The 25185-nt window shown below is 37.4% G+C and overlaps 1 protein-coding gene across 3 annotated transcripts in view; it reads left to right on the forward strand.

The window, feature by feature from the left end:
• CDH12 (cadherin 12) overlaps nucleotides 1–24415 on the forward strand; it is a 172857-nt gene extending 148442 nt beyond the window's left edge. For 2 of the 3 annotated variants that reach the window (XM_086609022.1, XM_086609023.1), the window contains 5 exons: nucleotides 3999–4135; nucleotides 12763–12884; nucleotides 14416–14533; nucleotides 20578–20829; nucleotides 23916–24415. In XM_086609022.1, coding sequence (XP_086465148.1) covers nucleotides 3999–4135; nucleotides 12763–12884; nucleotides 14416–14533; nucleotides 20578–20829; nucleotides 23916–24415 — 1129 coding nt within the window. Of the gene's footprint in view, nucleotides 1–3998; nucleotides 4136–12762; nucleotides 12885–14415; nucleotides 14534–20577; nucleotides 20830–21733; nucleotides 21736–23899 lie in introns of all 3 variants that reach the window. The other variant, XM_086609021.1, reaches the window with a different exon arrangement.
• Nucleotides 24416–25185: the final 770 nt, after the last annotated feature.

Below are 25185 nucleotides of genomic sequence, written 5' to 3' on the forward strand. Positions count from 1 at the left end.
TATCAAGATAGAACAACAAAGATAGACTTTGGAAAGGTTTTTGAACTTTTGGGGAGAATGGACCCCTCTGTTCTCAAGACCATCCCTGCCTGGCAGGGGAAGTCTTCCCCTCCATATTTTTAAGCCCATAAAACACAACCCACGTCCTGAGCTTCACAGCCTCCTTAGCCTCCTGTCACCTCCCATCCCTCTTGAGCATGTTGTCAAGCATATTTCTATAGCAGCAGCAGGACAGCTGTCCAATTCTTTCATTCACAGTGTAACAGTCTGAGGAAACTACAGTTGTCTGCTTGATGTCTCAGAGTTCCTGTTATCCTCACAAGGGTGATCTGCCATCACTCATGTGTTCAACAGCACTTTGTCAAGAGCTCTACTATCTTCTGTGATGCAGCTAGAGTCTACACAGTCTTCTCCATTGTCTTCTGCTCTTCAAAAGAAGATGAGCTTTCTTTCAGGGGAGTGTTCTGTGAGACCCTATGAGCTATACAGAGCCTCACCATTTAGCCAAGATGAACACAAATTATTCTTGGAGCTCCTACAATGGCAGCATGTGTCTTTGTGAACACTCCGGATAAGAGTCCTTCAGACTTGACTTATTATTTTACAAACCAAATATTTCCATCCTCTGTCTTCTATCCTACTTGATGTATAAATAAAGCTGTTCTTGGAAACACCCAAACAATGTTAGCAAAGGTATATCCTTCCACACTTATCCTCCACTCATTTCAATAATATAATCTGGAATACTTCCCTCTGCTGGGAAGTATATTCGGAGAGACGTATAGTTCAAAGTTTCTTCCCCATCAGTGAATATGAACAATATATCAATGTCCTAGTACTTAGAGCTGCCAGGCAGGCCTCTTCAGGTGCTTCTGAAAAATAATACTGCTGAGTACTATGTCAATAAGTAAGACTATTCTCCCTAATTTTCAAAGAGAGAGCTGCCTCTTGGCATTAGTGTAGCTATCCATGATCTGTCTTGCAGGGACTCTGAGCAGTCAAACAAACTGACTTCAGTTGCTTCAAACTACTAGACCATGACTAGAAGATCTAGACAGCTGTCCTAATACCAGTATTTCAACAGTGTTCCTCTTTGTGTCACAATCTAACAACAAATGGCAGGCTTTATGTCCCAGATACCTGGGTTTATCTCTGGAAAGTTACTGATTTTTCTGGTTGGAGACCCTTTTCCCGTTTCTTCTCTCTTGAAAGCATTTTTTCCAAGTAAAAGACAAACCTCAGGCAATACTGTTGGCCTTAGAAAGAGACTAACTCTTGCTGTGGTGTATACAAAGAATCTCACACTGAGTGTCAGACTGAATGAAAGAGTGCTTTCAGGCTGTAGAAGGAACCTATGTTTCCTTTAGGGCCTCCTCCAAGCGACACCCCTTTGGGATGTTCCAAAAACTCTCATTTGAAAAACAGCCAGATGGGGATCCTATTCACTCTTTAACTAAGTCTTACAGACTTTGTGAAGTATCTGGGAGCAATACTATGTCCAGAAGAGCTGCCTGTAAGCGGATCTTCTGACAGGTATGTTTTCATGGGTGCTGCACATGGACAACCAATGAAAGGAGGAAAAATGGCTGCTTGTTTGCAGTTTTTCCTGCAAACATACATATTTTAGACAATACGTCTCCAATACTCCTTCCTACTCCTCTTCCTGCTGTAGTCTGATCAAATATATACCATCTTAGGATGAGAGGAGCTGAAATGACTGTTCCAAAAAAATCCAAACCAAACCAAAACAATGACAGAAAAAACCTGACAGTGCTGGCATAATAATTTCCATAGTGTTAATGCAGGCAAAGACGATAAATTTGGAGAACTGTTACAATTTTGTTTTTATCAAACAGTTCAGTTCCCACAGATCCTGCTTCCACAGAAGCTGAGTAATTTTGCCATTAGTTTCAGCAGTAGTCTAGTCTTTCAGTGTTTACCGTGGATTTTAATCCTGCTGATGCTCATGTTTAGGAGTAGGCATACTGGGCTTGTGCATGAAGTTAATCACCTGCATGAATGCTTGCAGATAGACTATCAGATTCTGATCCTACAAATATTCATGCTTGAACTCAACTTCAAACACAACAGTCTTCAAACCGAATATGTCTTCTGTAGTTTCAAAGCCTCCTGGTGAAGGAGGTTATTACCTACTCTGTGCTTTGAATTAGATCCTGTACTTTCTTCACTAGCTTATACTGTAGTGTGTAGGATACTTAGACAAAGCTCATCTTCCTAAGGGGAAATATAAGCAAACTTACTTTCTCATGCATCATTCCCATTTATATGTGTGCGGCTGCACATTTAATTTTGGAAGAAATTATAACCTATTACACATGCAAAGCCTGAAAGAGTAATATTACTGTTCCTGAAAGAGTATCTCAGTGTAATGATATTTCTAACAAATGGCTTATATATTTTTCATAATTTTTATGTTAACCAAATTTTGAGCAACGAGATTGAAATTACAAATGTGGGTAGACAATATTGTCATATTCAAGAAAATGTGCCTGTGTAAAAGGATACATGCTGCTTTTAGCAAGCAATTTCTGAGGCTTTTCAAACAGAACAGTGAACTGGTAATGACACCTGTCAATTGATGAAATAACCTATTTCATCTACAGATAGAATTTTCTTGTGACTGTGATTAAAGAAAAGATCTCCAAAGGAGCATGATACCTTATTTGTGATTTTTTTTGGCTATTCAAGTCTTCCTGAGCTGTTGGCATTCTTGAGTCTGAATCTGCGATATTTTCTTCAGGAATATGCTATATACCCCTTTCTACCATTGCTTCCTTCTACAGTGATAAACATGGTGTTTAGCATTACATTCCCTATATATTCTTTCTATAAATCACACTAATCAAAGAAGGAAATACTAGCTTTTATTCTTATTCTCACTGGTTTACATGCAATGAGGTGTCATAGACATGGTCCTCTGGCATTTATGATATTCTAAATGTACTTCTTGTTGAGTGCCATTTTGTTCTTATTGCCTACGGCTCACAAATGTCTTTCTCAATTTCATCCTGCCCAGTTTTAGAGGAACATCATCAAGGTATGAAGAGACTAACAAAGAAAGGGAAATTAGTAGCTGGTGGCAATGCATCAGAAAAATCATTATTCTGTTATGATTACAAACAGTAGCACCAAATGTGAAAATAGACTTTCAAATTAATTAGCATTTAAGGGAAATGGTTTGGGGATAATTATCAGAGTGCTCTTAAGCAGCTATGTTTACAAGCGCATCTCTGCTTTGTGTTAAGCCCTTGCTAGGGAAAAATAAATAATTACACATTCTGAGTTTTGAATCTGTTCTATGTTCTTAAGCTCATAATAATAATAAAAAAAAAAGGTATCACTGTTCCTTACAGCTCCAGTGAAAGTGAAAGAGCTGCCTATTCTTCCCAAAGCGAAGAACTTTTTGTTGCTCCTATAGATGTAGAAGAATAAGCACGCTCTTCTCCATCTCCTATACTGTGAGTCTTCCAACATCTCTTAGGTGAGGGATCTTTGAGTAGCCTGTGGCAACAGCCTGTATACATCCTCTAGGACACCTCTTTGCAAGCCCACTGAGGCTACTTCCAGCCTATTGCAGCTACAAATGGATATAAAGAGATCAGATCTCATCTACTCTTCATCGCTATTCGTATCTTAAGCACTATTTCATATATCTTTTCTCTTTTTTCATCTAAGCCTATGTAGTGCTTTCCAAAGTGACTGATATATGTGATCAAGGCCACAGAAGCTGTGCATCAATTTCTTGGGAGCTCAAAGACTTCAAATAATCCAAACACCAGAAGTATTAATTCTCCCTTGAGCATTCCAACTCTGCAAAAACAAATAAACAGATCATGCTTTATAGTCTTCTTCCTGCAAGGATGGTAATAGCTGGCAAGAGAAAAATGACAAAACTTGAGCTAGCTAGACTGCTGTTATGATCAGTGAGTAATCCTTGCACATTTGCATCTACTTTGTTTAATATCTTTCACATACAGATACTTCATCGATTGGAAGAATGATGTGGACAGCTACTTTACAATAGATGCTACTGAAGGAACCATTGCTACTAATGAATTACTGGACAGAGAAAGCACAGCCCAGTACAATTTCTCTATAATTGCAAGTAAAGTTAGTAAGTATGACACAAACTGAATTAATATGCTAATGTGGTATTTTTTTCAGAATGTAGTGCTCAGGTATAAATATGCTGTGAAGAGTGCATGTATTGCCAAGAGATTATTTAAGAAGGCCTAATAAATATCATTTGCCAAATTCATTGTGAGGCTAAGTGTGATGTTCAAACAGCCCTGTATAATACGGTTTTTCTTGTAGCCCTTATGTAGGTACAGTTCCTTCAGAAGCTGAAAAACATTTTGCCAGCACAAAGAGCGTGAGGAGCTGTATGGAGACCTTTCAATTCTTATTTCTGATTTTGTAATTCACTCCATTTGAAATTAGGTTAGTCAAATAACAGATTTGTCAATCTGGTTTTTGAAGGCAGAAAAATTTAAAGACTCATTTGATTCTCAGACAAAAAGTACACTAAAATTGAGTCAAGATTTCAGAGCCTGAATGAATCAGTCTGTATGCTGCATCTCTGCTCATGTGTTTTCTCTCTGCCCAAGACTTTATGCCTAACCACTTGTTTTCTTTTCCTGTATTATTTGCAGTGTGGGTTTTTTTTTCTTTCGTGTATTCATATCTTCTCCAACATAGCTGTTTTTTTTTTTTATAAGAACTCCCTTCTTCCGCTGTATAATGTAGCTGCAGCTTTCTTCATTGCCATCCTTCTGTGTAGCATTCTTCCTTCATGATCCTGTCAAACTGAAACTCTTGTAGGTCTATACCACTCTTTGAATACAAATGTATTGGTCACTTAGTGGTTGTGTAAAGGCCACAGAAGTCTTTCTGTTGACATCAACAGGCTATAGAAAAGGACCCCTGCTGATTTTCCTATTCATTCTGTAGTGTTTATGTGTCTAGAAACACAATTTTCTAAAGCAAAGAACATGTTTTGCTCAATGTATTGCTTGGCACTAAGTCTTCAAAAAGTAATATACGCTACCAACAGGAAGAGGGAGATTTTGGAAGCAGAGAAGGCATACATTATTTAAAATAAAGAAAAATAAATTCTCAGTTGTAGTTATCTCAAAAAGAACCATGGGCTCACTCCTTGGAACCTGAAAATATAATGAGGACACCAGTCAAATGAACACTTGAATTTTATCTGTAGCTTGGAAAAAGAGTACAGTAACAGAGGAAACTAAATTGGTACAAGTGATTGAGTATATGGAGATACATTTGCATGTGTATATTGACAGAAGGTCTAGCAGAACTGCAATTTGTTTCCAGAGAAACTGGAAAGCAGGTAGATACAGAGGAGAGACCTTGTACTTGTCTATATTTCAGTAAAGCTTAACTATTTAGATTTATTCCTGGACAAAGAACATTTGAGATTTGTGATTTTTTTCTTCAGTAAGGCAGCAGTTTTACTAAACTTGGTGTGAATCTGTTTATTATTCTCAAGAGTAATTAAAGCTAGCTAAAACCTCCAAGTTTACTTGTCTGTGCACCTTCCCAGCACATATATAGTAATATCGCGCTTATGTAGAGCTGTAGCAGATAGGTTATATTATGAAATTCCAAATTTTAACCATTACCTAGTTAAGAATCTACACCTAAGACATATTTGTGATTCATTTCAGCATACCTTGAAGTATTTATACATTAACTGCTATCCATAACATTAAAAACAATTGCCATACCTTTACTACACCACTAATTGGCAATATTTTGGAGGATTTGAGGTATGCTGTCAAAACTTTATATGCAGTTGGCTGACTAAGAGCTAATACAGAAATAAAGGCTGGGGTTTGAGAGATGACACACCGCACAAAACTAAGAAAGGTTATAGAGAAGAGAACATCTAAAGAAAAAGAGAGGGTAAAAAAATACTATATTTGAAGAATTTCTACTATTAAAAAATTGCCACTTCTTCAGTGCTGACATAGAAACAGTGAAACTGCCATCTCTTATTAAAAAAAGTGCACTCAACAGTGCCTTGCCATATACATGATTAACTAAGGAAAGTGGTCCTGTATTGCAATTAGTTGCATAAACTTGCCTCAGGAATGGACTCTATTATTACCTAAGTATTTTCAGTTCTCTGAACCTATCTCTTTAAAATAAACAGACTCCAAACTAATAATAGTCATATTAAATTCTGTTACTTAAAAAATATTATTGCTAAGATACGTATTTTTCTTTCTCGCTGTGAGAGAACGACAGCAAAACCCCACCCCTTAGACACATTCTAATGGTCATTCTGCAAATTATGTTTACTTGAACAGGTCAATTATAAATAAAGCCCACCAAGTTTATCCCAGTTAAGTCAGAGAGAAAAATAAATTAAACCGGCTTTGCCATCATTCTGCTATATGTGGAAAATGATGCCAAGGTCATGAACAGGCTTGCATGGACTCCCTGCCTGTGCCTTAGCCCTGGGGCCTTCTCCTGATTGTTACCCTTTGTTCTTCTGTAGCCATGTAGTTTCAGAATGAAACCCTGTACAAATTATAGATGATGCTTGTGTTACATTTTTTCTCATAGCCAATAAAGTCTTGAAGTAATATTATCACTACCAAGCAATCAAATTACCTTTCATACAATTGCATAAATGGCATGCAGTTTAGCTAGCTAAATATAGCAGCAGGCAATTGATAAATGTGAATGTAGATATGGATATACCATTTAGACTTTTCTTACAAGTTGATAAATCTGTTATGAACACTAAAGCACCAGAAGTTATAATTTTTAAAGGGATTAATTTAAAAATAGGTATTGCCTATTGCAAAGAAAAAAAAAAATTCTTGCTCAAAATCCTGTTTTTTGTGGGGAATTTGTAAATGGGTTCATGTCCAGTGTCCTCATTCTGCATTTATTTGACATATTCTGAGATTATTCTTCCCTAAACTCCACTTCCTGCTCTTTCATTTCTGCCTACACCAGACATGGTGCAAGGTTGGCAGCTTGAAGAGAGGCAGAACTTGGACCCTTAGAAAACATGTAATGATGAAATCTGCTTTCCTAAGCTTGCTTTTGTCAACTTGCACACTCACAGCCAGGGAAGTCCTGGTTATCCGGCAATAATACAGTACATCTTGCATACTGATGGTAGCTGCTGATTCCACATAGGGAACTGGAATGATGGAAGTTATTCTACCGAAGATATGGAATAACCAGCTCTGATCATGTATCATTATACTGTGATCTTTATTTCTAACTCTGAAAAAAATCCAAGCATCCTATCTAAACACTGTCTTGGAATATGTCTCCAAATAGCAGCACAACTGACTCTTGAGGACATCTCAGAAGTGTACCCAGCATGGAGTGACAGATAGCCTACTGTCATGTTTAGCACAAAATACCATAACTTTATTCTCACCCTTGTTAAAGAAGCCTGTCCCAAAGTAGAGAATTTTTTAAGTGAGAGGCAGATGAGTGTTCTGCTGACATGCAGATGATGACAGACGTGAAGGCACCTGAATGCAGAAGGTCCCTTACTCATCCATAGAAAAAAAATCAGCCTTTGTATAGAACAAAATGCATGAAAATGGAGAGGATGTTTCAGACTCACACTTTTTCCCCCCATTTCACTTCCCAATTTCTCCGTACTTCTTTTAACTCCCTGACTATATTTCATTGTAGTTTTTTTTTTTTCCTTCTTAGAGTAAATCAACACTCTAGTAGCCTTCATGGTTTCTGTTTCTGAACATTTTTGAACTCACAAACTCTGTCCAAACTAATAAATTAAACATGGCTTGCATTCGTTTCAAGCACAAAGGCCAGCTGGGACTGAGTAGCCTATTTCTATGCCGTTAAACACTCCTACCTTCCAAACAGGGTGCCTACCTGTAAATAATTCTTTGAGAGTGGTCCCTCACCCATACTAACATCCAGCACAATGATGTGAATTGTCCTCAAGACCACTAGTTGCCCCAGGCCAAAAATGTGCCATGGGCTGCTGTAAGAACATAACGGTATAAAAAAATCGCAGTCCAGTGCTCAAAAAGTTCTCCAGTGTGCTGATTAATTGCCTAATATGGAAATGCTTTTTGCATCTTACAAAAGAGGAAATAGATAAGATGCATAAGGTCTTATTACTGCTTTCTTGTCCTCAAGGAGCTAGTTAAGGTTGAAAATAAAGTAACCATAATCCTTCCTGTCCAAACCATCTTCTCAACTCCTTTAACTCCAAATTTTGTGAATGCTAAAGAAACCTCAGCTTGAATCTCAGGATGGGGTTTATCTTGTCCTGCATACCATAGCTGGGATTAAGGAATCACCAGTTCTCCTCAATGGTCAGCATCTATTTTCTCAGATGTCTTGGATTTTCACAGGTTCATTAGTCAAAGTATTTTACTTATTTTCTATTACTGTAATATCCTTGAACCATAAAGATGTTAACAGATGATGGTACTTGAGCAAAAGAAGGAAACAGGGTTGTCATTGTCTTACAGACAGGAGAACTGAGGAAGGAAGAAGAGAAATAATTTGCCTGTATCTTACAGGCATAAATGAAACCTGAAATCAGTTTTTTAATTCCTAGGCTAATGCTTTAACAAACTTGTCTTCTCATCTGTATAATCTGGTTTTAAAAGGCAGGAGCAGATGTTTTCAGTGGCTCATTCATTCATACCAGCATGCACGTCACTACTGTGCTCACAGGGCTCAAAAAGATTTGATTTTGATATAAACAGCAAACAAAACAAGATCAGATAAAAATGGAGGTCAAGTATGCAAAGTGGTATTTGAAATGCAATTCATTCTTGTTCAAACCAAGTATTATTGATCTTTGTAATTATACATGCATTCAAAGCTGTACACAATCTTGTTACATCATTCCTTTATATACATGAGGAGTTAAACTGATAACTCAAACAAGAAAGAAAATTAATCAAATAAATAAAGTAAAATCTAAAAGCATCTGATGGTCTACTTATGCTGTAGCAATTCTGTTTACTTTCATGTTTGATTTTTTATGACCATTTATAGAATCATAAATCAGAATGGTTCGGATTGGAAGGGACCTTAAAGATCATCTAGTTCCAATCCCCCTGCCATGGGCAGGGACACCTTCCATCAGGTTGCTCAAAGCTTCATCCAACCTGGCCTTGAACACCTCCAGGGATGAGACAGCCACAACTTCTCTCAGCAACCTGTTCCAGTGCCTCATCACCCTCAGAGTGAAAAATTTCTTCCTTAGAAATTCCTTCCTTCCTTCCCTTGTCCTGTCACTACATGGCCCTGTAAAAAGTCCCTCTCTACCTTTCTTGTAGCCCCTTTAGGTACTGGAAGGCTGCTAGAGGGTCTCCCCAGAGCCTTCTCTTTTTGAGACTGAAAAATCCCAACTCTCTCAGTCTGTCTTCATAGGAGAGTTGCTCCAGCCCTCAGATCATCTCGTGGCCCTCCTCTGGATTTGTTCCAGCAGCTCCATGTCCTTCTTGTGTTGGGGGCCCCAGAGCTGAATTCAATACTCCAGGTAGGGTGTCACGAGAGCAGAGTAGAGGGGCAGAATCACCTCCCTTGACCTGCTGGCCACACTTCTTTGGATGCAGCCCAGAATACAGTTGATTTTCTGGGCTGCACGTGCACATTGCCAGCTCATGTTGAGCTTCTCATCAACCAACACTCCCAAGTCCTTTTCCTCAGGGCTGCTCTCAATCCATTCTCTGCCCAGCCTGTACTTGTGCTTGAGATTGCCAATCCATTCACGACCATCCAGCCAATTCCTTATCCATGGAGTGGTCCATCATCAAATTCATGTCTCTCCGATTTAGAGACAAGGATGTTGTGTGGGACAGTGTCAAATGCTTTGGACAAGTTCAGGTAGATGATGCCAGTTGCTCCTCCCTTATCAACCAACTCTGTAACCCTGTTATAGAAGTCCACCAAATTTATCTGGCACGATTTGCCTTTAGTGAAGCCATATTGGCTGTCACCAATCACCTCCTTATTTTCCATGTGCCTTAACATAGTTTCCAGGAGCATCAGCTCCATGTTCTTGCCAGGCATAGAGGTGAGACTGACTGGCCTGTTGTTCCCTGGGTCTTCTTTCTATCCCTTTTTAAAAATGAGCGTTATGTTTCCCCTTTTCCAGTTGTTAGGAACTTCACCGGACTGCCATGACTTCTCAAATATGATGGATAGCGGCTTAACAACTTCATCTGCCAGTTCCCTCAAGACCAGCAGATGCATCTTCTCAGATCCCATGGACTTGTGCACCTTCAAGTTCCTTAGATGGTCTTGAATCTGATCTTCTCCTACAGTGGGTGGTTCTTCGTTCTCCCAGTCCCTGCCTTTGCCTTCTACAACTTGGGTCATGCAGCTAGAGCACTTGCCAGTGAAGACTAAGGCAAAAAAGCCATTAAGTACCTCAGCCTTCTCCATATCTTGGGTAACCAAGTCTCTCCTCTCTTCCAGAGAGGGTTCACTTTTTCCCTAGTCCTCGTTTTATCACTGACATATCTATAGAAGCTTTTCTTGTTGCTCTTGATTTCCCTGTCCAGATTTAACTCTATCAAGGCTCTAGCTTTCATAACCTGATCCCTGGCTGCTTAGACAATTTTTCTGTATTCCTCCTTACTTTCACCCTCTGTAGCCCTCAAAAAAAATATAGCCTAAAAAGACTGCTTATAGAAACTGGTATTTTTAATAAAAATGATCTAAATTAGATAATATCTCCCATGGACATGATGTGTAAGTTATGAATACATTCATTACTTTACTGGAAAGGCATTGCTAACGTATTTCTAAAGGAAATGTACTGACACCTATTGCCTGTTCTTTCATGGCAACGCATTAATCTCTAATGTGTTTGAAGAATATATCCTGAACTCTTATTGTTCAGTGTTGTACCTTCAAATAAACATATAAAAACTAAAGGAAAACTTGAGTTACTCCATGTAATTTGCTGTGTTCTTTGGAGTGAGTACTGCTAGGAGGGAAGTTTTAGCTTGTTTCTGCCAGTAACTGTGTGAACTTGATCTACTCAGGGTTTTTCCAATCTGTCTAAATCAAGAGTCGAGTTCCAGCCCTCTACTGATCAAAATAACTTTTCAATATTTTTTGTTTCCTGTTATACAAAGGAATCAATTTAACTGTGAGCAAGTAATCTAGATTTCTTCTGGCTACTCCGGCATCTAAACATTCACTGCCTAACTGCAAGCTGCTAGACCAAACTCTGTCTTCATTCATACTGCACGATGCCTTTCTCCACAGAGACATTCTGCAAGTAGAGATGATGCTGAATTGAAAATGAATTAGGATTCAGACAGATGTTATTAGATATGTTCACTATTAACTAGATATGCTAATAGGAATGAATTACAAATATTATGTTATTTGGGTAGTGGGTTTTGGTGGGTTTTTCTGGTTTTAGATTCCAAGTTGAGTTTGTAGGATGGTCAGTTTATCCACTGATTGTAAACAGGTAAATAAAGCATACTTCTACTTGCAGCTGGTCCTACTTGACTAGGAAATCATTGAAGAATACCTTTTGGCTTTGATAGTGGCCTCTTGAAAACACTTCACTGAGTAGTTCCTAAGAACAAGAAAGAAATCGTGTAGAATTTCTACAGTGCCACCATGAAGAGACTTTGCCCCTTTCTGTGTTAGTTACAAACAACAGAAATGCCAAGGTTTTTACAAACTATGAAGTAAGCAGCTAATGCAAATCATTTGAAGGGTCCATTTATGTCTGAAGAATCAAGAAAACTTAACCATGACTCCATGCTGTCGCTCCTACACCACCATGATTCATAGCATAGATTTCTTGAACAGTTAACTGGGTCTGTAGAGTGGCTGTCACTCTTCTTGAATGTTAAAGGATAAAATAATTTTAACTCACCAACTAAATTTTTTAATGTTTCTGCTGTCTTGCAAGGGATTGCAGCATAAAATTGTCTGCTTTGTATTGAATTTGCATCTCCTTTCTGTCAGACATTGCCTTTGCAGGTAAATTTGTTTATAAAATGTGTCTAGTGACCGATGAAGATTATCTACATTGATAGGACAATAGAAAGAAATATAATATATGCTGCTTTTTTGCATTTCTTCTGCACAAAAATATGTGCTGCTTTCAAATACTTATGCAGTTAAAGAAATAACTGTTACACCATAGCCTAGTGGTTTAACCACAAGGTGAATATTAGCTCTACATTTTTCACTCCTGAAATTACCACCGACTCTGGCTTTCAGCAAGATTTTTCTTTATATCTTTCTCTCTTACTTTTCTCCATCTTCTATACAGGTATGCTCCAGTTACCTCCTTAATATCTTGAAAATATTAACAGTGGCTAAATAATAAATATTGATTTTCTACATTCCATTATGGAAAACTGCATTCAGTTTTAATAATTGGAAATGTTTTCCACAAACTCCATGAGAAGCAATCTGAGAAAAGCTTGCATCTTTAATTGCAAGTACAAATTCAAATTATTTAATTTATGCTCTGATAAACGTAATCACTTTGACTGATTCCTTACTTCATGAAGAGTAATGGAACAAAGTCTGGTACAAAATGGTAAGAAGTTTGCTTCTGGTTTCTCCTTAGTACAAATGAAAAATAAACCAAAGTCAAGGGCTTTTAGAAGTCACTGTACGGGGATCAAAATAGTTTATGACAGTTCATGGGCACTGGTGGTGACAACAAACATTAATAGTATTCCTTAATGTTTTTCTCCTAAAAATCATTTATAGGTAACCCATTATTAACCAGCAAAGTCAACGTTATAATAAATGTCCTGGATGTCAACGAATTTCCTCCTGAAATTTCAGTTCCGTATGAGACATCTGTATGTGAAAATGCCAAACCAGGACAGGTATTTTGAATTTGTAATGCTTGTTGTTTTGCTTTTTCTTTCCTTATTTATAGCAATAGAAATTTCTAGGCTTGAAAATGACATCATGGTTAGAATTCTTTTACAATTAAAATGTCTGTTTTGGAAATACCATTTGGAATCCTCCTTGTTGACCTTTATAGTCCATTTATGGTTTATTTATTTTTATTATCCCTGATTATCTGGACCTGAGCCACCCTTGACTATGCATTTAGTAGCTATGACAGGAGAAAGAATTCTTTCCTTAAAGACACTTAAATATGAGAGTAAAATCGAAGTGAATAAATGGATTAGGATGGATTATACAAATATCTGTGTCCTATTCTGACAAAAAGAACCCACAACCCCCAAAACAATCCTCTCCTCCTGAAAGCTTGCTTTTATAAGCAGTTTCAAATATATACACAGCATGCAAAACCCATTTCAGATTCAGAATATCACCTTATACCATGAGTGATGCCAGTATTAATAAAGCTAGCGCCAGAAGCTGTTGACATGTGCTTTTTCTGCACTAAATTTGTGCCATTAAACATAGTGCTGGAAAACACCAAGGTCGACCATCATACATATTAACAGCTAATACTGTTTCCAAGACTTATAACTTCAACTGTTCAACTTTGAGAGTTATTGCCAGCCATGAAAAGAACGTATTCAGCCTGCGGTGTAATCAGTGACTTCTCTTTATATGTATGTAAGACGTGATCAGTCCATGTGATTTTTATTGCCTTTATTACAGATTTGTCCATTACTTTATATGATATTCCTATGTCACCATTATTTTTTTAATATGTTTCAACTAACTACTGTACAACTTAATTTAAATTCTAATTGTCAGATACCTTTAATAAGTACCTTATCCAGGCACTAACAGTAGAAAGGGGAAAGTTGAGACAAACACTGAGCTGTCAAAAATTATTATTACTTAGACCTTTGTTACATAAAAAAATGTCTTATTTTCTGAAAGATAAGTGGCAATCCTACTATAAAACATTTTAACTGCACTGTGTTTACTTGAAATCTAGTAGATAGGACTCTGGGACCTAAAACTTCCTTCATGCCTAGATGGTGCAGACATACCAACCCTCTCTACTTCATTTCAAGCTGTAAAATTAGGGTGCAGCTTTGTGAAGTACTTCAACATGTACCAGTCGTAACAGTGATCGTAGTAGTAGCAAATAAAGTGAAGTGTCTTTAAGCAATCACTCACCTGAAAATAATCACTAGTATTTTGATACAAAGGGCAAATATTAAATAATTCTGCTAAGAATATGGGGTAAATATTTCTGATTTCCTTCAGATATGTCAAAGTGAGACCTTCTGAGACGTCACAAGTCCTCTGAAGGCTATAGTATTCAGACTTCTTGCCTCGACTGTTCAATATATTAGGAGAATGAGAGTAATCCAACAGGATTTCCCTGTCATTGTTTCATTGGATGTTCACTTTGCACTTCTACAAAATTGCTTCTTTTAGAAGAGTGAACTGACTTCAGAATTAATCTTAATCTGATTTCAGGTGATACAGACTGTCACTGCAGCAGACAAAGATTTGTCACCAGCTGGGCAAAGGTTTTCCTTCAGACTGTCAGCTGAGGCTTCCAGCAAACCAAATTTCACAGTCCATGACTACAGAAGTAAGTTACTTACCCATATCTCTCTCTCAGAGCAGCAGGCTGTGATTGTAATAACAAGTATGATTAGTTTGTATTAGAGTCATATCTACAGACTCACTTTTACATTTGACATTTCTGATTGTTAAACTATATAGGACAAATACTAATATTAATGCAGGTCTTGCACCTTTTCTCATTTTTAAGGGACGCCAAAGTCTGACATTTCCCTACAGGCCTGCAAAAACACTACTACCTGTTTTATTTTCTTCCTTTTATCATTCAGTATCTCAGGAAGAACTCATATGCAGATGCAGGTATACCTTTAAACGAGGCACTGTTGCTGCCTTGTTTAATTGCTATTACTTTGCTAATTGTTTTCAAAGTACCCAGCTATTGTGCTTTCTGGAGGATGCATAGTCTTGCAGAAGAATTAGTTCTGAATATGGACACTGCTGCTGCAGTATAACATCTCACAACACTCTCCGTAATTTATAGGTTTATATAATTTACATCTCTGATTTTTCCCCCAATTTTTGTTATGGCTGATCATCTTTTTTTTTCCTCTTTCATTTGTATGCTTTTGGTAAACGGCAAAGAACAGTGCAAGGTGAAAAAAAAATGGATCTTCAAGCATGTAGTCTTGTGAACAGACACAGCTAAAACAACATAGTAAACTATTGTAAATTTTCACCTCTAATTACTTTAATCAAATAAGGAAAAAAAAATAACGAGTTTATCAGCTATTAGGTGATCTTTAAAGAACTGTGATATGACAATCTTTTCATAAAAGAGGATTTACTCTGCAAAGAAAGGACACCTAAAGCTGTCTGTGATAGTTTGATATGTGGGGGGGTGTTCTGGTGGCAGGGGAGGGGATTTGCTCCCTGTGCCACCAGAACAGAGTCCCATCCCCCCCGGGGGAGGTTGAGCCAAGGCGGCGCCTCTGCGAATTGCCCTATTTAAGTTGGGACAAAGGGGCGGGAAAGGGCTCTTTGCTCAGGAGCGAGGAGAGAGCAGGAGGGCGCTGCCCTCGCTCCCGGCTCCCGGCCGAGCGGCCGCTCGGGCCCGGGCTGGCGCCATGTGCTCAAGATGGCGCCGGGGGAGCCGCATGGGGGACTCGGTAAGCGCCCCGCTCCCGGGGTGCCCGCCGGGCCGAGCTCCCCCAGAGAGGATTAATATCTAAGAGAAGACAACCACAACGACCGGGTCAGCAAAGATGGAGCAGGAGGAGGTGTGCTGGAGCTGAGGCTTCCCTTGCAAATCGGTGTGAGATGGCAGGCGGCCCCCCTGCAGCCAGGGTGTACTCGGCGGAGCAGCGACCCACTCGTGGCCCGTGGAGAGACCCACGTCGGGAAGGAGATGCCTGAGCCCAGGAGAGGTCGTGGAGCAGGGGATGCGCAACCAGGTACTGTTGATAATGGGGCATGGAATGCACGACGAGGTCGTGGAGGCATCTGGAGACCGTGGGACGACCCACGCCGACGCGAGTGGCAGCAGCTCCCTAAGAGACCGAGACTGGTAAAGCCCGAACTGGTGCGATCCATGGGGAGGATTGCAATCCTGCGGGCAGGACTTACTTTGGAAAAGTTTGGGGACTTTTTCTTTGTGAGTAGGGGATCCACCGAAGCAAGGGAAAAATGGTGTAAAGACTCCTCCTCCTTTAAGAAAGGAGCGGCAGTGAACAACATGGATGAACTGACCTGTACTCCCCCATTCCCTGTCTCCCTGCGCCGCTGGGGGGAAGGCAGAGCCAGGAACGAAAGGAAAATAGGGGGTGGGGAGGTGTTGTTTTAAGATCGGGCCTTGTTTTCTCTTTTCTCCTCTCAAGTAACCGGTTTCGTTCCCTTTTGTCTTTTGTTTAGTAACTGTTAATAAATTCTTTTGTTTTATTAAGAGAGCCTGAGTCATGTTTTGCCCGAGACCATGGTTGGTGGGTGCTCCCTTTCGGTTCTTGTCTCGACCCTCAGTCCAAAAAAACCACGACACTGTCCAATAAAGTTCAGAAGCATTCCTTTGTCTATGTAGGTTATAAATGTTACTTTTAAGAAAAAGTAAATAATTCTTATTTTTAAATATATATATTATTAATTATATTCATCATTATTTTTATTTTAAATTTCAGACAATACTGAGTATGATGTAAAGATTTCTTTCTTGAAAATTAAGTAACCCAAACCCTAAAATGGGCTAGAAATGAGTAATATACAGAATGAAAAAAATTGCAGAAACCACTTATCTAGCCTTTTTAAAAATTATTTAAGCATATGACTCGCAGTATTTTTGAAATCAGGCACTTTTGTCAATGTTAACCGATACAAAATTAAAGTCAACAAAATAATCACAACTGTTAATCATGATGACCATTATTAAGAAAGTTTGGGAAAAAATACATTTGAAACTGCAGAAAAATAAATTGTGCTTATTTTTTCTTTTTATATAGCTCCTCTGTGAAGAGATGACAAGACAAAAATGGTTTATTCCCACACTTATTATTTTTATCTTAGTACGTCATAGATAGCTAAAAACATTTTACAGATCAGCAAAGAATTTCATTTAATGAGTTGTAAATACAGTATATAGTGAAACAATAATAATTCATAATATTGCAGACGTGAATAACATTAACTTATGAAACCAAAAATATGTAGTTCAGCATTTTGTCAGAGGCTGTTCAAATTGTTTTATTGAGACAGACAGCTCAATGAATATGAAGGGCAACCTTACAATGGATTATGTCCCCTTACTTTTGTTCTTAGAAAATTAACTCATTCGTCTTCTCCAGAGGTGCTTAGTCTAAACACTTTGGTTTAGACACAGCTACTAGTAGTTTAAAATGTGACATTTCAATATTTAGCTGTAATTATGCCAAGCAAGAATTAAATGCTTTACATCTGTGTCCCACAAAACTTAGAATTTTGGATAATGTTTAAGTTTACTTCCTCTTAGTGCTGCACTGTAGTTTCTGTTATTCTCTGTTCCCTACTTAGCTGTTGGTAGTATTTCCTTGGAAAACTCTGCATGACAAACAAAAAAATGTTCTCTATATCTTAACAGAAGAAGGAAAACATTCCTCTTTAGAGCATCCTCATATTTTACATTAATTACTTTCATCTTTTCACTTTTTAACACATTTGAAGACCCATATGGGTAGTATCTTCATAATTATGTAGTCCTGTAACATGAATACGGTGTCTTTCTAAATACCTTTGCTCTTTTGGTCAAGATTTCTTTGAAGTAAGAGCTTTAGTTTCTTTCTTTCTGTCCATTTACTAAAAAATACTTTTAATTTCACCAACATTTTTTTTCAAATAATTACAAATTATTATTTTAAATATAATTCTTCCAGTTCTTCTCAGGTCATTTTAACATATTTAATTTCTCAAAAAAATATTTAAACTTAAAAAGGCTATACAATAATTAAACTCGATGGCCTTTCTCGTTTATAACTTTTTTGAAGTGTGCTTAGCATCTAAGTTTGGTGGGGAAATTGCTCAAATATTGTTAGATAATTAAATTTCCCTGTTTAATTCAGTAATGTTGATACCAAAATGACTTTGGATCTCAGTAGTCTGTTAACAAGCTTTTTCTACTGTACAAAACCAAATGCAATACTCCCATAAAAAATGAAATTAAAAACCATCAAGATATAAAATTTTTCATCAATAAATATTTGTGTGTGTACATAGCTATATACACACTCTTAAAAGCATTTCTTAACCCTTACTAAAAAAAGAAGTACAATATTTATTGAAACAAAAGGAAGAGAGAAAAAAAGCTTTTGCGCCATGTTTTCCAACTATACAAGACTTTTTAATTTTTGATGATTTTACAGAGCTGTTAGAAAAATCTGTCCAAACCAAAACTCTGTACAATATTTTCAATATCTTCTGCCTTTTGTTTGTCAAAAAGGTGGAAAGTCTGCTCTGTGCACAATTTAAAGGCATAATAACACAATCTTATTTTCACTACAGAAACTTTTTAAAAACTTAAATATCACTATCTTTTGACTTAGCGAACATGCTAGTACCAAGCAGGTACTTCGTGAAAGGAATTTTGATTTTTTTTTGAGGAACCAGTCTTGTTCACTGTGTTACAACAAACACTTTTACAGGTAAAGGTGTCATTTAACATTTTTAGACACTTGAAAAAGCCCAATAATTGGTGCTATTCTACACAGATAAAAATCATGAGTGGTGTGATATTACTGCAGGTATAATATGTTTGTAGTACACCCAAGACAGTATATTTTTCCAGATCCCATACTTCCTCAGAATATAACTCAATGAAGACAGAAGCAAGGCAGAAGCTCAAGGTTGCCACTTGGAATCTCTATAAATATAAGCACAGTGAAATGTTATGTTCCTAGACCATGCCTTCAGCAGCACTGAGACCAATTCACCAGTTATGAAAAGAAGTGAGAGGCCCTGACAGAGCTGTAGTGCTTCCAGTGAACCTCCCATCTTCCTCTTTCTATTTTGCTGGCCACATTCTCCTCTCTAGAAGGCTACTTTCTTGCTGGGAACACTCAGTTGATTTTCCTTCTCTCCAGACTGTCACACACATCCTGAAAATGAATTTATTGCCAACAGACTGAAGAACCAGAAGCTGTCTTAGCTTCAGGCTGCAGCTCCAGGCTGCTTTGTAGAGAGTTCAAACACACGCCTGTGTCCATGCTCTCAAAAGGAGCTTGAACAATTGAAAGGGGTCGTAGAAGGGCAACAAAAATTGTTTGAAGTCGAAGACTTAAGAACTCAATCTGTTTTATTCTTCTCAAAGGAGAATGGAGAGTCATTTAGTTGCATTGTAACATGTATTAAAGTGGTCTTCGATATTGCAATTATAAGAAAAGAAAGAGTAGAAATAATTGTATTAATAGCAGTGAGAATAGAAATAAGATTAAACTGGATGACTTTAAATTAGATCTAAAACTCTTTATACAGTGCAGATAATTAATCAAAGAGAGAAAGAACAAGCTGAAGATGGAAGTTGGTTTGATTCAAGTAAATTTGTGACATTTTTGTTTTTCAAAACTAGGTGTCACTGGACTTGATGTGTCCATGTACCATGTTTGAGTTTGATAAAGAAGGGACCTGAAATAAGCATTTTGTCAATCAAGTGCTTTCTCAATGGTGTCTGATCATAACATATCTGAATTTGAGTATTTAGGGTTCCTTCTTGTTGTCCTTAATCAGAACAGCACACAAACATTTGGGTATTAAATTCAGAGTCCTTAATCCATCTACTAAGTGACAAAATCTAAGAGATTCAATTCTTAACATGGACAGCAAGTGACCTCCTTTAAAGATATAGTAAAGTACATGGGTGAGATGACAAAACGGTGACTGCTTCAGGTTACCTTCACGCAAATCTGTCAGCTAATTAATTTCCTTCCATAGTTCATTTTAGTTTTGCTTTCAATGTAATTATTTTAATCTGCACATCATTTCCTTGCTACTCTGATTCAAGAAAAGCAGTGAGAACTGAGTATCTACTGGTAAGAAATAACAAAACAGAATTTCTAGGGGTTCTGAATGCATTCATGACTAATTGATGGAAAATGTATTGATTATTAAGTATTCAGTTAATTTCTGTACTTTTATTTTTAATGGGACGGGAAGTTGAAGGGGTTTTGCATTTTGTCTAGGTTTATTTTTTTCCATTTTAAAGGGAAATTAATTGATTAATAGAGACTTAATTCTAAATCCGTGTGCAAAGTCCTTTGGACTACATGCTTGGAATGTAAGGAGATAAGGAAAAAAGAAAAACTGGAAAACCTTCTTAATCTAATACCTGTAATTCTTTTTTCAATTATTATTTATGGCTTTGAAATTTTAGCTGTCAAGCTAACAAGTTTACAAGAAATGGAATATTATTTAATGCTCTGCAAAAAATAGCTGTACCAGTCAGAATACAATACATTCTGTAATGATAAAACAGGCAATTACTTAAAGCATGTTATTCACTGTTTCAAAAATAGAAGAGCTATTACTAAAGATGATATAAACTACAATGGTGAATTGAAGTACAAAATAAAAATCCTGTAATAACTGTGTCCTGTTTTACAGACAACACAGCAGGGATTGAAACCAGGAGAAATGGTTACAGCAGAAGGCAGCAAGAGCTGTACTTTCTTCCCGTAGTAATAGAAGATAGCAGTTACCCTGTCCAGAGCAGCACAAACACAATGACTATCCGCGTTTGCAGATGTGATTCTGATGGTACCATCTTGTCCTGCAATGTGGAAGCAATCTTCTTACCAGTAGGCCTCAGCACAGGAGCACTGATTGCAATCTTGTTGTGTATTGTTATACTTCTAGGTTAGTTCTCATGAAACCGTGTGAAGTGCATTACTCCAATGATTCATCTGTGAATTAAATTACATTGTTCTTGGCTTCATCTATTGTTTAAGAAAAGCCATTGAAAATGTGTGACAGTTTACGAGAACTTTTATGCTTCTGTGTTTCTAGAAAAGCATCCCAAAACGCTGACCATGACCATGAATCTTCTAACCCCCACGTATTTCTTGTTGCATGAAGAAGAGCACTAGTTTTCAGTGGAATCCAAATCATAATTTTTTCTCTGAAACAGTTTTGTTTGAATACTTTTCTTGAAGAATTAGTATTTTTTAGACTATTACTAAGGTAGACAAGTCCTAATGATAGTAACAGCAGTAAGGACTTAGTAAGGGTCTTTATTTAATTCTTCATGACAACTTGAGCAAAAGGAGAATGAAGAAAAGAGAAAAGAGAAATTAACTGTAATGTAGGCTGTGACTGGCTAGATCCATACAAAACTTCACAAGAACATTTTAATTTCAGGCAGGCATGGATTCCATAAGATAGCATTTTCATTTGATCTACATTATATTTAAATATTGCCTTATTTACAGCATGGCCAAAGCTGTTAATACTCATGTGCATCCTACTTATAATATAGCCTTAATGAACAGGTAATGAAATAAAATCAACTTTGTAGCTTACACAGGCACAATATGGGCTGCAGAAAGCAGACTGATTCTTACAGATGCTAGCCTATGCCTCTTCTTGATACTAGTGGGTTTCCTAGATCTCACGCTACTCCTTGTGTAGGTCTAATGCATGGGCAAAAATAGCTGCAGACACAGAATATAACATATGGATATATCTTTGCATTTGGATAAAAGAGTAATTAACCACTTAAGTAAATTATGACATGCTCAGGATTACATAAATAGCTTCTGAGTAGTAGTGGTAAAAGCCAGAATTTCTATTTTGTGTAAAAATTTTATGTTTTGAGAAAAACATTGTTTCAAGTCAGCATGAGAGTAACAAATGGTCATACTTCCCGTGGAATAGGAATTAATAGCAAATACACCCATTCTGAAGAATTAAAACAAAACAAAACAAAACAAATTTAGGTCAGTTTTTTGGAAGAAAGAAGAATGTGAAAGAAGCTGTCTCCTTTACCACAGTTCCTTGGGACTACTTTTTTACTTTTAAGGGTTTCCTGTGTAAAAGCAGTCAGAGGTCAGCCTCAGCCTCAAAGAAGTTCCATTACAAACTAAGGTTTAACTTATTTTCACGTGAAGAGATAAGTCATTTAGAGATCTGTCTTAGGGCAGGACTCCCAGGCTATCTAACCTCTCTGTTACAGAACGAAGTGCCTGGAAACCCTAAACACATAGCTGTAGCAAAGCTTTTCAAGTTGCCACCTTTGTGTCCAGTGATCTGGACGGTATGAACTAAGCAGCAGAAAGCTTGGTGCTCTTTGTACAAAGATCATTTACAATGGTGGAATATCTGAGGAAGTGGGGATACCTAAGTCTGAATTTCCCCCAAATTTGCTAGGTGATAAAGGAGACTTTTAACGGAGCTTTGTTCATGTTTCCCTAATGGTTTGTTGAAATAAATAAATTTTGTATTAAAAAAAAACAGTATATTCAATCAAAAACAATTATGTCAAAGAACTTACCATCTCCGCTGCTGACTGATGCTTTGGCATATACAAAACCAATGAAAATATTTTAATTTTCACTTTACACAGAACACCAAACTGAATTACTGAGATTATGTCTGGAAAAGAGTTTTGGTCCTTTAATAATTTCCTTCATCCCAATCATCCTGGCAATATTGCCCAGAAAAACAAATGTATAAATAACGAGATTTCCAGTGCTGTGTGTAAACTAAGAGAATGGTGTTTATCTTATATCTAGACTGCCTCCTTACTATTCCATTGATTTAAAAACTGCTTTTGGATTTTAATTTCTTGCTGTGAATCTGGCTTGACACAGAGTCATTAAAAGTGTAGTTGAAGTAAGTCTTGTGGAACTCATTTCTACACAAAAGACAGCCAGAATCAGGAGTTATTTTAGACCACGAGTCTGACCATAGATTTATAATCATTCTAACTCCTGTATTCATCATTGTGTTAGTTCAATAACAGTGCTTAGAACACTGGCATTTCTACCAAAGGCAGAAAGCAAAGAAGCCATTGAGTAGATTAGCTTTTTCTGTGTCCTTTGTCAACAGGTCCCCTGCACCATTCAGCAGTGGGCTCGCATTTTCCCCACTTTTCTTTTGCTGCTGTTGTACTTGTACAAGCCCTTCTTGTTGCCATTCATGTTTCTATGAATTGAGTTTGAGATTTGATGCCAGACAGGCTTTGACTTTCCTAACCACATCCCAACATATTCAGTCACTGTGTATTCCTCCTGGCTCACCTGCCTCTGCTTTCACATCTTATATGCCTCTTTTTTTTTATCTCTGAGTTTAGTCAGGAGATCCTTATTCATCCATGCAGGTCTCCTACTGCCTTAACTCGATATCCTTCTCATCGGGATGGACCACTCTTGAGCTTAGAGGTGATACTTGAAAATCAACCAGCTCTCCTGCACCCCTTTTCTCTCCAGAACCATATCACATGGGATTTTTCAAAGCAGATCCCTGAAGAGGCCAAAGTGTACTGTACAAAAATCTCAAGTAGGATTATTTTTTCTCCATTTCAAAGATTCCAAATTATTTTTTTCTCTTTAATACTGTGAAGTTTTTTTCTCTTCAATATAGAAATTTGGGAATTTTTCTCTATTTTGCTATGGAAGACATTTTTAAAAAAATCCCATCTCTCTGTCTCTCTGAACCAAAAAGCTGAAGCCCTGGCCAATTCTATTTGTTCACAATGCAGGCCAGTAGGGAAATTATTACTTCCTTCAGCAGCACTAAGGAGTTAGACTCATACATCAAACAACAAATGACTTTTCATTGGCTAGAGCACTCCTATTTTTAAAAAAAAAACAGTAGAAGCATATCTTCTAAGGAAAAAAGTCCCTTTGATTGCTTGCAGCTTTCAAAGAAAGATAAGATCATGCATCATTAGAGTACCAAGTTATTTCCATGTATGTCTTAACTTTAGTTTTCTCTTTTTACAGTTATTGTGGTACTGTATGTAGCACTACGAAGGCAGAAGAAAAAGGACACCCTGATGACCTCTAAAGAAGACATCAGAGATAATGTTATCCATTATGATGATGAAGGAGGTGGAGAAGAGGACACCCAGGCTTTCGACATAGGTGCCCTGAGGAATCCCAAAGTGATTGAAGACAACAAAATACGCAGGGACATAAAACCAGACACCTTGCGTTTTCCGCGTCAGAGACCACCAGTGGAAGATAACACAGACATAAGAGATTTCATTAATCAAAGGCTGCAGGAAAATGATGTAGATCCAACTGCACCCCCTTATGACTCCTTGGCAACCTATGCTTATGAAGGAAATGGATCTGTTGCAGAGTCTCTCAGCTCTATAGACTCCCTTACTACAGAGGCAGACCAGGATTATGACTATCTGAGTGACTGGGGACCCCGCTTTAAGATCTTGGCAGACATGTTTGGAGAAGAAGAAAGTTATAACCCTGACAAAGTCACTTAAGTACAACTGCAGCAGTTAAATAAAAAGAAAATAAACCAACAACAAATTTAAAAGATAAACCTAAGCTTTATAATAGGACAGGATTCCTTTGATTATAAAAGACAGCAACTGTTTCCAGCAAGTTACTACATTTATCATACTGTCAGTTTTGGTTTGATCTGCAAAGGAAAGATAAATCCTGTAATATACACAGTTTTTTTGTTGTTGTTATTTTGTTACTCTGGAATTACACTGAGACAAGCTCAGGCCTACAAGGTACAGTTTACTGACCTGACTTAGAAAGAAGATAGTTTTCTGGCATCACGGTGGAAGAGTGGTAGCTTTTTCGTAATTCCACTAAAGTGCCTATTGAAACTTTTATCATTTAAGTGGTAAAGAGTCTGCTGTGATGGTGTTACAAAACTGAATGGTAAATTGGACAAGAACTTTAAGACAAGAAGCAATAGCAATCTGCTGACTTCTTTTAGAACAGAAATGGAGATCATTTCCTGGAGTATATCTAATGACTAAAATTAAATGAGGGGGGGTGGGGATGTGGTGGTGCTGGGTGGTGTATGTTGTTTTGGGGGGTTATGCTTGTTTTTTTAAAAGACAAAAAAAACTATGTCAAGATGTCATATTTCTTCTTCCAAAATTTCACTGAAAATTTAAATTTAAAATGCTATTGCTCACTCTGAAGGTGTAAAGTCCAAATTAAAAAGGAAAAGATCTTAGCATATATCAATGAATAATTAAAATATTCATGCAAGTATCACATTTTTCCAAAATAA

This window comes from Tauraco erythrolophus, chromosome 3 (genome assembly GCF_009769465.1).
Source record: "Tauraco erythrolophus isolate bTauEry1 chromosome 3, bTauEry1.pri, whole genome shotgun sequence".
NCBI classification, from domain to species: domain Eukaryota; kingdom Metazoa; phylum Chordata; class Aves; order Musophagiformes; family Musophagidae; genus Tauraco; species Tauraco erythrolophus.